Genomic DNA, 12,982 nt, shown 5'->3' with positions numbered 1-12,982 from the left:
CCTCTTACTGCTATTTTTTGAGTGATCTAATTACTTCTGATTAATTCACTGCCTTACGGCTGTCTTAGCCATATGATTTATTATAAATGATAATCAGTTTTATTTTTAGAAATAATTTTCAAGGTTGAAAATATGTTCTGAAACAACCAGAGAGCTCACATTACAATCAAACATCAGGCATTAAGGAGAGCACATTACTATAAGTTTAAGGATAGTTTAGCAATGCTACTTTGCAATACACAGTAAAATGCTGAATTGGAAGAAATGGGCCTTTTTCTATCACTAGTACAAGTAAGCCAACTTAAAACCATTTTCCTAGTGCAAAAAAAATGAATTGATTTAAAGGAATATATTCTAGGTAAATTGGTTTGATCGATGAATTTCATTTCTCTCTCTTTATCCTCTAGACCAGGTAGGATGTTAGCCAAATTCACCTACAGGCCAAATGCAGGTGCCAGCCTGTTTTGTAAATGAAATTTTATTGGATTACAGTCACAGCATTCTTTTACCTTTGTCTGCCATAGTCTACCAGTGACAGAAATCTAATAGTCCTCAAGCTTAAAAGTTTTCCAGTTCTTCTAGTCTGTTTACTCAGGATTTGAGTATTTGTAGTTAATTCATCACCCACTGCCCCAAAGCTGGTCTCATCAGGAAGGCAAATGCATCAGTGTCTTTAACTCCACGCACTCAGCTCCACTGCGCAGTGGAAAGTTGATGAACCTGGATGCAATGACAGGTTTTGAAAGACCATGCCCTGCACACATGATGGTAAAAGTTCTCTTAAATACTAAACCTAATGTTTGTCTGATTTCAGATGTGATCCCTAAGAAATGACAGACTCGTGGGAAGAGGTTGGCCATGATAAATTCAAGTGAGTACAATTCCAACACAATCTTTTAGGACATGAATGGCTCCCCAGAGTACTTGCACTATGAAGCACTTGTAATTTTTCTTTACTTTGTTTTAGTGCTTGGGGTAGCAGGGGGTCCTGAGCTAAGCAAATTCTTGAATCATGTAAATATAGTGAGACAGACTTCGTACAAGTTTTCATTATTAAGACTACTAAGGAGGGCCTCCCCGGTGGTGCAGTGGATTGAGTACAGTGCTGTGAAGCTGTCTGCAGCCTCTGCAGTGCGGGTTTAAGTTCCGGCCTGCCAGGGAGATTCCCACATGGTGCAGCAGACCTCTCCTGTCTCCGGTCTCGCCCACTGCTCCTCTCAGCAGTGTTTTTGGTGGTCTGCCTGTTCTGCTCCCCATTCTGTCTCTGGTGAATTCTCTCACCCTCCCGCACCTCTGGCCTGTACCCCAGCTCTTGTATAAATAAATAAATCTTAAAAAAAAAAAGACTAAAGAAAGTTTCTTGGTAAACGGGGAGGTAATAAATAAAAAACAAAGAGAGGAGAGAGAAGGTGAAAAGGGAGAGCAGAGTGTGAGAATAAGGGGTGAGACCTGGTTGAATTGGGGCTATACCTTAAATATTGCAAAGTTGCAGACCTCAACTTTTTTTCAATAACAACCTTTTGGTTCTGCAAAAGGAACATAAAAGGTGATCCTCCCTGCTATTTCTATCATTAGCTAGTTAATTCCATGAGTTAATCAACAGAAAGCCAATAACACATCATCTTAATACTTTGAAGGATTTTTCAGCTCTTCAGTCACCTGCCTGTAGGGAAACAACAGACAATAAATATAGACCTTAAGTGACAATTCACTTAAGAATGTTTTAAACAAACAAGACTCTGAGGCTTTCCCTCATTATCAGACAATTGCAGGATGATTCCTTGTTCCTTTCATTCTCATCTACTTTGTTCTGAATACTTGCCTTCATGTTCACTCAGTGGGCACTGGCTCCATCAGCACTGGGCTTGGACGCTGCACTACATGAGCACAGGAGGAACACAGTCAACAGATACATGTTAGGGATGACTGATGCTGTAAAAAATGAAAGTGCAGAAGGGGAAGAGTGGGAAAGAGAAGGCTTATTGGAAAAAGCAAGGCTGACATTGGAGTGCCCTTGAATGAAGAAGGCAGGCCAAGCAGGTATCAAGGAGCAAAGAATTGCAGGGCAAGGAAACAGTGCAAAGACCTTGAGGTGGGAACATGACTGGCATGTTCAAGAAACAGCAAAGACCGTGGATTCAGGAAATGAGGAGGAAGTGGGGTAGAAGAAGATAAATGCTCAGAGGCACTGAGGCTTCGGAGTAGGGAGAAATCTGAGAGGACCAGGAGGCCATCATACACCGACCTCCCAATGTACAGCCAAGATTTTATCCCACACCCCTTACATCCCAGGAATCTTGACATAGTTCTGCTGGCAATTCAAGGAGCCCTGGCTTATCTCTCCTTTCCAGGCATCCTGAAGGAGTCAGTAAGAATACTACTGAAGGCATGACCGCCTTACTGTAATTTCCTGCTGTATGAAAGGTACAAAGGAGTGCAATGGGGAAGCTGAGGGGGACACTATAACTGGTGGTAAAATGTAGGAATCTGGATAATTCTGAGCTTCTTCCCTGAGTATCACACTTGCCTCTCTGCATCAGTGAATCCAACCTGGACTCAAATGAGGGGGAGATTTAAAAATACTATCTGAACCCCATTCCTGAACCAGAATCTCAAAGATAAGGTGTGAGGGGGTGGTTCCTTGTTTGGTTTCAAGTTACCCAAATGATTCTAAGTGCACAGTCAGGGCTCAGCCTCTCTCTCTCTCTCTCTCTCTCTCTCACTCTCTATCTCTCACACACACACAAACACACACACACACACCCCACCTTCCCTATAAAGGAATGGTGCCCAGCACTAGCAGCTAAGTTTATGACAATGCTCACGCCCAGCCTACAATCAATGCATGAAAAAAGACACCCAGGAGTGGGCTCCATGACGATTTGTTTCAAGTTCTACAGGGCATGCCAGTCGCGGGAAGGGCTTATGAGATTCAAGTTGCAGGGATTTGTGAATTCTGACACTTTACTCTTTAGTAATCCTGCGACCTTGCTGATGTCAAATCAACTTATCTAAAAGGAAACATGTAATATTTCCTTCCAAACTAGGTGCCTATTTCTGGTATCACCTTCCTTTCTACTTTACTTCTTAAGCCTTCATCTATTAAATGAGAATAATATATGTTTATTACTTTACTTTAAAATTCTACTGTAAAGAAAGGGATGACAATGAAAAGCAAAAAATTCCCATTTATACCTGGCAACAACATCCCCACTTCTCAGAAATAAGCTCCTTTAACAAATTCATGGTGGCTTTTCTCTATATTTTCTTTGCATCTTTCTTGCTTTCAAGGTCATGTATCATTCTTGCAACATTCTTCCAACCCTGCTTTGCCAAGTCAGTCACTGAATTCATGCTTTCAAGTCTCTCTTTAATAACTCTTACACATCACTTTCTACCACTCCCTCAGTTGTGAATATCCTATATCTTTTTTCCTTTAATCCCTCATGAATATAATCACGTTTGATCATGACCTCCAGGGTCCATGAAATAGCACAGTGGCTACACATTCCATCCAAATATTTTAGCCCAACAGTCAAAGATCCCATGTATGGCACTGCCTTTTTCAATTCTACTTTTCAATTATGTTTTTTCATAAACCTTTTACTTATCATTTAGCAGCAAAGTTAATCAAAAACAAATTGGAGTGGTTTTCTCACATAACGAATTTAGAAGAGATAAGCCTGGCAACACCCATAAAGTCAAGGTCTGTGATTTTCTTGACCTTTTCCTAATGGTCAAAAGAAGATGGTTATAGTTGTAGCTTCCATTCTAACAAGCTAATCAATGTTAAAAGAAAGAAGAAAAGGGCAACACCAGACACATCTATTCCCTTTGACCACAGAAGCAAATTTCCCCAGGTATCCTTGTATCCCTCAGTGGTTAGGAAGCATCAACATGGTCCCTATGGCTGCTAGACAGGCTGCAATGCAAACATGCCACCCAGGGCTGGGGGGAGCCCTGCAGACAAAATCTGGTTTTGTTAACAGGAAACATGGCTGGGGTTGTATTCAGGGTACATATTTGCTAGCATCAAAACACCAATTAACACTTAAGCAGTTTTGTTTCCATGCACTGATGTGAAAGGAAGGAGACAGAACAACTTCCACCCTTTCTTGTTCTCTCTCTGCCCCTTCTACTTGTAACACTGAGCAATTTTATACATGCTTTTTAAAAACCATTCTCTTATTTTACATTTCCTTTCCAAACATGGGTAAAAGTAACAGTACTTATAAAATCATTCTTGTCCTGCATAATTAGTGACTTTTTTCAATTGATCCTTCATGTTTTCTGATGATTTCAAAGTCATACCATATGTTTATAGAAAAATTTGGAAGACTTCAATGAGAGGATTATGAAATACTGATAAAAAAACAACAAGCTCCTCATCAACCTTCGTGGTGGGTAACCATTTGCTCAGAAATGGGGGACTCCCATAGTTGGTAAATCCAGCTTGGATGACAGCACCGGAGCACTACTGTAGCCAGTGTCACCAAGCACACCACTCAATATCACACCTGTACTTCTCTGCATTGACCATAAACTTTAATGTCTCGAAGATCATCTATGCATGACACTGCATCAAAAACTGCATCACTCTCTTTTGCAATTATTGCATTTTTCTTGCTCTATTTTGGAAAGCCTAAGGAGCTATGTTTGTTATCTTTTTTTAGAGACTCTTTTAAAATGTAATAAGTAGACATCAAGAGGAGAATTTCTGATTTGGATTATCACATTCTGTGGAGATCTATCTATAGGAGGAATTGAGAGAAAGAGAGGGCTCATCACTTTTAATCAAAGAAGAATCTGGAGTCCAAGAATGATTCTCTAGGATAGAAACACAAAGTGTCTCATTACTGGACCCTGTTGGATATGGCATACTCCCTTTAAAATGAATGCCTCGGGCCTCCCCGGTGGCGCAGCAGTTGAGCGCTGGGTTGCGAAGCTGCCCGCGGCCTCTGCAGTGCTGGTTCCATCCCCGGCTGCTCCCAGAGGAGGGTCCCACACGGCGCGCAGACCTCTCCTGCCGCCCGCTGCTTCCCTCAGCAGTGTACTTCGGTCCTGTCCTTTGCCTGTTCTGCTCCCCGCTCTGGCTCTGGTGAATTCTGTCACCCTCCCATGCTTCTGACTGTACCCAGTGCTTGTATAAATGAATGAATGAATGAATGAATGAATGAATAAATGAATAAATCTTTAAAAAAATAAATAAAATAAAAAATAAAATGAATGCCTCAAAATTCAGGAAGAGGGCCATATGAAAACTACCCATGAGAAACCCAAAAGACAATTTAAAAATTATAAATGGGGGTGATCATAAAAGAGATAGAAAAATATATCAAAAGCAAGATGGTCCTCTAAAAAAGCCATCAATTTCTCCTCCCAAGCTATTGATTTCATTTCCATGTGCCTTGCACAGATGGACTGTGAATACAATCATCATTAGCTCCCATTTTGATATGTAATAGACCAGAACCAAATGTTAGTACACCATCCCTTTAATGAAAACCTAATCCATAGAAATCTTAATATCAAAGAGATTATTGATACTATGAATTAATTCTTCATTTTGCAAAAAAAAAAAAAATCTAAGTAGAGTCTTTTAAGGAAAAATTGTATTTATCTATATTGAGGAACTTACTCATTGTATAAGATGATACTTAGGGATATAAGTATCAAGTAGGAGTCCTTTTTAACTTATTTTTTCAAAGACCCACATCTCAATATCTAAATCCCGAAAAGGCATCAGAGCTTAGTCTTTACAGACTAGCAGAGTAATAGGCTATAGGGTTATAGAGGATATTGCCTTTAAAGGTCAAGGAAAAATAAAGACAAAACCCACAAACTTATTTTAGGAAGGAATTTAACTCTATTTTAGTTAGTTTTTTTTTTTTATTTCTTAATTTTGAGAGCAGAGACCTACCCTTGAATTTAACTTTGAATTACCAATGCCTAGTACAGACCCTGGCACATAGTAAAACCTGTGTGTGTGTGTGTGTGTGTGTGTGCAATTGATGAGTCAAGTTCTCCCCCTCTCTGAATCCTGCCAGGATGTGAGGTCATTAGGACACTGTGTGCTGTGGATGACAATTGACAGTGACTGAAGCAGGCAGCAGGAGGGCAGACTGAGGCATAAAGAGAGAAACAAAACCCTCCACTGGTGAGGCGGGAGAATGATTTATTTATAGAGAAAATAATAATGCACCTTACACTTATATTTTTATAACCTCCAGTGTATTTTAATAAGATTCTTTCTTATTGCTCTTCACTATTCCCTTATGAAGTATAAAATTATTTAATACATATTAAATCCAATTATTCAGAGAAAAAAATACATTTACTGTAAAATGTTAGGCACTGCTTAAAGAGAAAAATGTAAAGAGAAATTTTATACAATCAGATAAACCTCAAGGTTAATATTCACAAATTGATTATTTTATGAGAAAAAATTATAATTTATAAAGTAAAATAAGCAATTAGCTGCCAGGTAGTTTTAGATGTGACGAATGTACTTCTACTCCCCCAATGATTTTTCTCCCGATGGGTGGAATTTAAAATGCACGGCAGCATAACTAAATACTGTATAACCCCCACGGTGAAAAGTGCCCCAGATCTCACCAAGAAATGGATTTATTCAGTTGAACTGTTGTGTCTCTTAGCCTCTAGCAAAAGGCTTACCTTAAACGTCTCCACCACCTCTTTGGATCCTCCTTCTCCGGTACATTCCGCCAAGCATCCGTTATTGCAGTCCTTAAAGAAGAATTAAATCCAGTTAAGTATAGCTTGATTTATGATTGGGGCCTAGGGTACCCACTATCACTCACCATTACACTGTGCGCTCTGCTTTGGTACCACGCAAACAGGAAAAGGAGCTCAAACACCCAGGCAGCAGCCCAGAGCCCAGCGCCCTGGGAGTGCGGCCCTTGCCTTTCTTCTCTGCCCGAGGTCGCGTCGGTTTCTGTCCTCCACCGCTGGCTGAGGGCAGACTGGTTAAGTTCCAGGTTAGCCCTCAGAGCCAGGGTTCACCAGCCAAGAACAGAAGGCGATTGTCTTCCTTATATCCGAGCAAATAGTCTAGACTAGGGTTTTAAGCCATTTATAGAAAAATCTCCCGGGCGCGCTCAGCCTCGTGGTCTTGTCAATCACGCGCGCACAATAGCGAGCCTGGAAAAAGAATCCGGACCAGAGTGAACCATTTTCTCCACCGGCGGGGTCGTGCAATGCAGACACATCTAACCCCACGCATTAAAGGCAAAAAACCTCTTGGAATTAGGTTGTAATTTAAAAGCTGTTTAATGACACAATGGAAGCGGGGCCATTGGGAAAAGGCGCGCGCGCGCGCGCGTACACACACACACACACACACACACACCCACGAGCTTATTCTGCTAAATTACTATGGGGGAGAAGGGGGAAAAAGCATCCAAGGAGGCAGAAGGCTGCGGTCAAAATATTTTGGGGTGGCGAAGGCACGCAGGATGTGACTGTCAGTTCTGGAAGCCCAGAAATTCCTCTCCCTCTCCCACCCCCCTACCCCCAAAGCGTCTTCCAAGGCGACCCTCACGTCCCGGTGGCAAAGGGAGCCTCTCCAGGGCGGATCACCACCTGGTCGGCTGGGACCTCTTCGAGGCGGAGGTCACAAGCTAGGACGCCAGATTTGGGGCAGGGCTGGGGGGTGGGCGGAAAGGAGAAGCCTGGGTAGAGGCGGAAAGGCAGTGCGCGGCTAAAAAGGACGGTGCAGGAAACTGCAGCAATGCCCTGGGCCCGGCCCGCAGGTTTCTGAGAGCTAGGGTCCAATCCGCCCCCCTTCTGCAAATGCCGGGGCTGGGGGTACCTGGCCGGCGAGGGTCCCGGCGACGCGGAGCGAGCTGGCCATAGGGAGGCTCCGGGAGCGCAGGGCTGCGGAGAGACGCGGCGGTACGCAGCGCGCTGCTGGACGCAAAAGCCGGCAGCTCGGCCAAGCCCCGGCGCACAGCCCGCGCTGTGCCGCCTGCCACCGCCCGGGGCCCCGCGCCAGGGCCAGGCGCAGGGCGCGACGCAACTCTTCCAGCATCCCTCGGGTCGGGGCCTCTAACCGTCTGATTCCAGGCGTTCTTCGGTCGGAAAAGCAAAGCCGCAGTCCCTGCCACCAGGTCCGAGCAGGGCCGGAGAGAGCGCGCCACGAGCGAGCGCCTTTCCAAGCTCAGGCACTTCGCGAGAATCATTCTTCAGCAAAGTGCTCCTGGGTGAGCAGTCAGGAAACGCCTCTGGCCAAGGGGAAGACCACTTGGGGGAATTTAATCACACTGGGGCAGATTTTCCATCGACAAAGGCAGTTTCTGCCTCCAAGACTTTGCAGCCCGCAATTGGCCATTATGCTTTGGGTTCCTGCGCGCCACAACCACCCGCCTCCCGCACCCCGCCCGGTACACACTGAAGGGAAAGAAGGCAGATCCGTAGTTCAGATGTCTTTATGCCATCTACCCCAGTCAGATTTCTAACTTGGGCTTTTGTGGGGCTGTCAGGCTCACATCCCCTGAAAATCTGTTTCTGCCCAAAGACTTCAAAGTTACTTACACAGGTCTGAACCCATATTCATTGTTTGAGGGCTACATTGACCTTGAAGTGCTCTCAACTGTGTTTGACGGTTTTTGACACATCTGTGATAGCAATATTTAGAAAAGGTCTGAGGAAGTGTTTGGAATTCCGCTCCTTTTGGCAAGGAAAAGGGAAGACCAGCACAGCTCTTGTCTGCTCCGCTATCTTCTCCCAGAGTAAATTAAGAGCCTTCAGCTCTTTTAAATCAATTATGAATTATGAGTCTTCCATAGGGGGTGGTCACTTGGACTGACTTGATCTTGGGACATGGGGAGGGTAGTTTATTCTGGGTGAGTGTGGTTAAATTCAGCGTGGTTTTAGAATTGATTTCATACAGCCCTAAAGACAATACAGCTCTCATCTTATCAGTTCAGAAAAGAACATGCTCTACTCCCTTCTTCCTGTCCTTTCATGCAAGTCATTAAAAAAAAAAGCCTGTAACACTGAGTCCCCAGGGTCACAGGGTTGCTGAAACCCAAATTCTTTTTTTTTTTAAGATTTATTTATTTATTTATTTATACAAGATTGATTGATTGATTGATACAAGCACTGGGTACAGTCAGAAGCGTGGGAGGGTGAGAGAATTCACCAGAGCCAGGACGGGGAGCAGAGCAGGCAGAAGGACCGAAGTACACTGCTGAGGGGAGCAGCGGGCGGCAGGAGAGGTCTGCACGCCATGTGGGACCCTCCTCCGGTGGCCGGGGAGCAGCCGGGGATCGAACCGGCGCCGCAGAGGCTGCGGGCAGCTTCGCAACCCAGCGCTCAACCGCTGCGCCACCGAGGAGGCCCTCTTTTTTTAAAGATATGTAAAATCATATTTAAAAGTATTTAAGTACAGATTAAGTAAACTCTAGAGCTACCAGTTTGTGACCCCAGCTGAAAGCTTAAGAAGAAGCACCCCTGAAAGAGTTATAAACTTCTCACATTGGGAAGGTTGATTTAAAGCCTGCTCATTTAAAGCCTGCTCATTTAAAGCCTGTTCCAAAGACAGACAATTTTCTTGCTATTTTAAATGTTACCTGTAGGTCCTCCTTTTTCAGCTGAGTAAGCATGTATAATGTAAGGGTGTTATTAGAGAATCATCACGATTCCACCTCCCTTTAGAGACAGAGCTGCCTGTACTGCTTCCATTTCCTCCCCTTTCAAGGGACTGTAAGTTGACTTCTGCCCAATTATTCCACCTAAACCAGTTTCCTAATAGCCTTCATTTTGCTTGACCCAGGGATTTTTTTTTTTTTTTTTTTTTTTGTCCAGTGCATTGACCTTAATTACATTAGGGCAGATTTTCCATCTACAAAGGCAGTTTCTGCCTCCAAGACTTTGTAGTCGGTGATTGGCCATTGTACTTGGGCTCTTGCATGCCATGCTGACAACACCCAAATATATACACACCTAGCCTGAGCAATAAGTAGTTACAGTCAAAAGTCTGTCTAAAATATTTATTATGTGGGGTCTCCCTGGTGGCGCAAGGTCTCCCTCCCGGCACAATGAAGCTATCCACAGCCACTACAGCACGAGTTCGATCCCCAACCAGGGAGGTGACCCACATGGCACAGCAGACTTCTCCTCTCGTGCCCGCTGTTCTCCTCAGCAGTATATTTCAGTCAGTCTGCCTGTTCTGTTCCCCACTGTCTCTGGTGAATCCTCTCACCCCCCGCACCTCTAGCCTGTAGCCCAGGTCTTGATGCGTAAATAAATCTTTCTTAAAAATTAAAAATAAAATATTTATCATGAGTCATGTGTGTGACACTTGTGAAGTGTGCCCAGTCAGGTAGAAAAAATATTACTTGTGTTAAAAAGCATTAACTCATCCCACAAGGTAAAATTGCAAATCTAACAAGTGCTACCTGTGCTTTAAGCACCTCTAAAATGGAATGTAACTGACCTAGAAAGGCCTTGGGAGGATTTCCAGCAAGGGGGATTCTTTATACAAGCACTGGGTACAGTCAGAAGCACGGGAGGGTAAGAGAATTCAACAAAGCCAGAGTGGGGAGCAGAACAGGCAGACTGATGAAATACACTGCTGAGGGGAGCAGCAGGCGCCTCAGGGGGGCCAGGGATGGAACCGGCACTGCAGAGGCTGCGGGCAGTTTCGAAGCCCAGCGCTCAATCGCTGAGCCAGCGGGGGAGGCCCCAGTGAGGGATTCTTGAGCAGAGAACTTAAGGATAAAGAAAGAAGTGTCCCAAAGGAAGAAGAGATGAGAGTGAGAGTAAACAGCATAAAAGTGTCTTCCAATCTGAAAGGACTTCTCTGAGAAGGGAAAAAACCTGGTACCTACAAAGAACCAAACCTGAGCCAGAGGCTACAAAAGACACAGGCAGAGGGAGTCAGCCCAGGGAGACTGGAAAGGCAGAGAGGGCCAAACCTGCAGTGCCTCACAGAGAATTGGCACTCCTGTGATAGCTTATACAACTCATTTCATGAAGCACCAGACAGATGTTAGAAGTAGTCTAAAAACAGACACATTTCCATCAGTTATCTGTAAAATAACTCAAAAACAATGAAACAGTGTAAAATACAATGAAAGGCCCTAGAGAATCCTAGAAACAAGGAAAAACTATTGAATGGTTAGAGTGGGTAGGGATTGGGGATGGAGGGCTGATGGGCTTAAAGTGCCCTCTGCTGTTTGGAGACTGGAGGAGGAGGACTTCATGGTGGGGAATGGATCTATAAGGAAGTTATTACAGACCCCATATGAGATGATGAGATGGACTCGATCCTTTGTATATGAAATGACCCTCTGAATATGTTGGACTTGGCAGGTAGTACTGATGGAGAGAAGCAGCCAGATTCAGCAAGCTTTAGATGAACTGGGCATGCAAAGGAAGAAGGGAGGAAGATTCCCAGCAGGTGCTTTGCATTCTGTCTGCTTCTCAGGTGGGTGATAGTCACTGGAAAAATGGAAAACTGACAGAAGGTATGCTCTGAGGGGATGGAGGAGGAGTATGGCTGGGAGCAGACAGTTTTGAGCTGCCTCTGGACTGGACTTTAGAGAGATGCCTTTCTGAGCTCCAAGGAGAGTTCTGGATTAAGGTAAACATTTGATGAATCCCTGGCAAGTAGGTGGTAACTGAAGCAAAGGGTGGGAGCAAGAATGTCCTCTCTGTACCTTGGTTTCCTCATCTGTCAGATGGGACAATTGCAACACTTCGTAATTGTCAATAAGGAAGGGTGACCACTACCCACGTGAAATATGCAAGTGACTTAGAGCCTTACCTGGAAAATCCTAATTCCTCAGTAATTCTGGCATGTTGGGTACTCATTTCCTTATCTAATAGTCAAAATAGACCTGGCACACCATAGGTTCTGTTGTGTCACCCTCCAGAGAGGTTAGCTGAGTTTGCAAGATCAAGCAGCCCTAAATTAATTCAACCTGATCCCCCAAGGTATCTGGTCTTGACTGCAATTATGACTCATGCCAAATGTCCAAATTCTATAATTGCACACCCCTATCAGTATAAACGTTAGCACATGTGACAGATTATATTTCCCAAGGATCGGACTGTTCTTCCAAAGATGACTGTACATGATCTTCCTTTACATGTGCTCTTCTACTTGACCCCACCATGGGGTATAGAGATTATTTTCTCCACCCTTTGAATCTGGATGGGGCCTGTGACTGTTTCAACCCACAGAATAAGGACAAAATATAGAAGTGAAGCTGTTCCAATTCTAGGCATACACTTTACCTACACTTTACAGTTTACATACACTTTACAGTATCTACTTCCTTCCTCATGGAAGGCTCTTGGGAATCCCCCACTTGGATTCCAGTCACCTGCTGGAAGAAGCCTAAACCCCATGGAGACACCATATGCAAACTCACTCACCCATGTCCCTCGATGAACAACCAGCCAACATCCAGTCTCAGCCTGATGAGAGGATTATTTTGACCATCTACCCCAGTCGAGCCTTCAGATGACCAACTAAAGCTATAGGTGACACCCTATGCCCAAAAATACCCAGCTGAACCCAGAAAATCTACACACCATGAGAGATGATCATATAGTATTGACCGAAGCCACCAAGTTTTGGGATAGCTGATTATATACCAAGTTAAACAAAACAGCCTGCAAGCCTAACATATGTTTAGCAATTGTGAAAATAAGAATAAGCAGTGCACAAAAGAGATGGGATAAACATAAAATAATTAGCATTGGAAAGTATCTTACTAATTATGGTTTTCTTCTACCATTCTTGGCTGCAGGCCCAAAATATACAAGAGCCACGTAATCATTAATGATTATAGATCTAGATATAAACAGTCTTCTTGATCTTATCAAAATTCCACATCTGTTCTGATTAAATCACCATTTAAATCTTGGAGTATGAATAATGGAGACCTTGTAATAAGAATGAGAAAAATATTAGCTGCCATGATTTGTTTCCTTTCTTCAGTATACTATT

General features: G+C 43.7%; 1 protein-coding gene across 4 annotated transcripts in view; it reads right to left on the bottom strand.

Annotated features, from left to right (window-relative positions):
• The window catches only part of BCAT1 (branched chain amino acid transaminase 1), a 91,600-nt gene that overhangs the window by 56,804 nt on the left and 21,814 nt on the right, over nucleotides 1–12,982 (bottom strand). For 2 of the 4 annotated variants that reach the window (XM_037514218.2, XM_054696376.1), the window contains exon 2: nucleotides 6,676–6,747. In XM_037514218.2, coding sequence (XP_037370115.1) covers nucleotides 6,676–6,747 — 72 coding nt within the window. Of the gene's footprint in view, nucleotides 1–6,675; nucleotides 6,748–6,821; nucleotides 7,302–7,831; nucleotides 7,938–12,982 lie in introns of those variants that run through there. The other 2 variants (XM_037514217.2, XM_037514219.2) reach the window with 2 other exon arrangements.

Source organism: Talpa occidentalis, unplaced genomic scaffold (assembly GCF_014898055.3).
Source record: "Talpa occidentalis isolate TD23 unplaced genomic scaffold, MPIMG_talOcc4v2.1 talOcc4.16, whole genome shotgun sequence".
Lineage (NCBI taxonomy): Eukaryota > Metazoa > Chordata > Mammalia > Eulipotyphla > Talpidae > Talpa > Talpa occidentalis.
The sequence above is the reverse complement of the archived record's forward strand: the minus strand, read 5'-3'. Positions and strand labels throughout refer to the sequence as shown.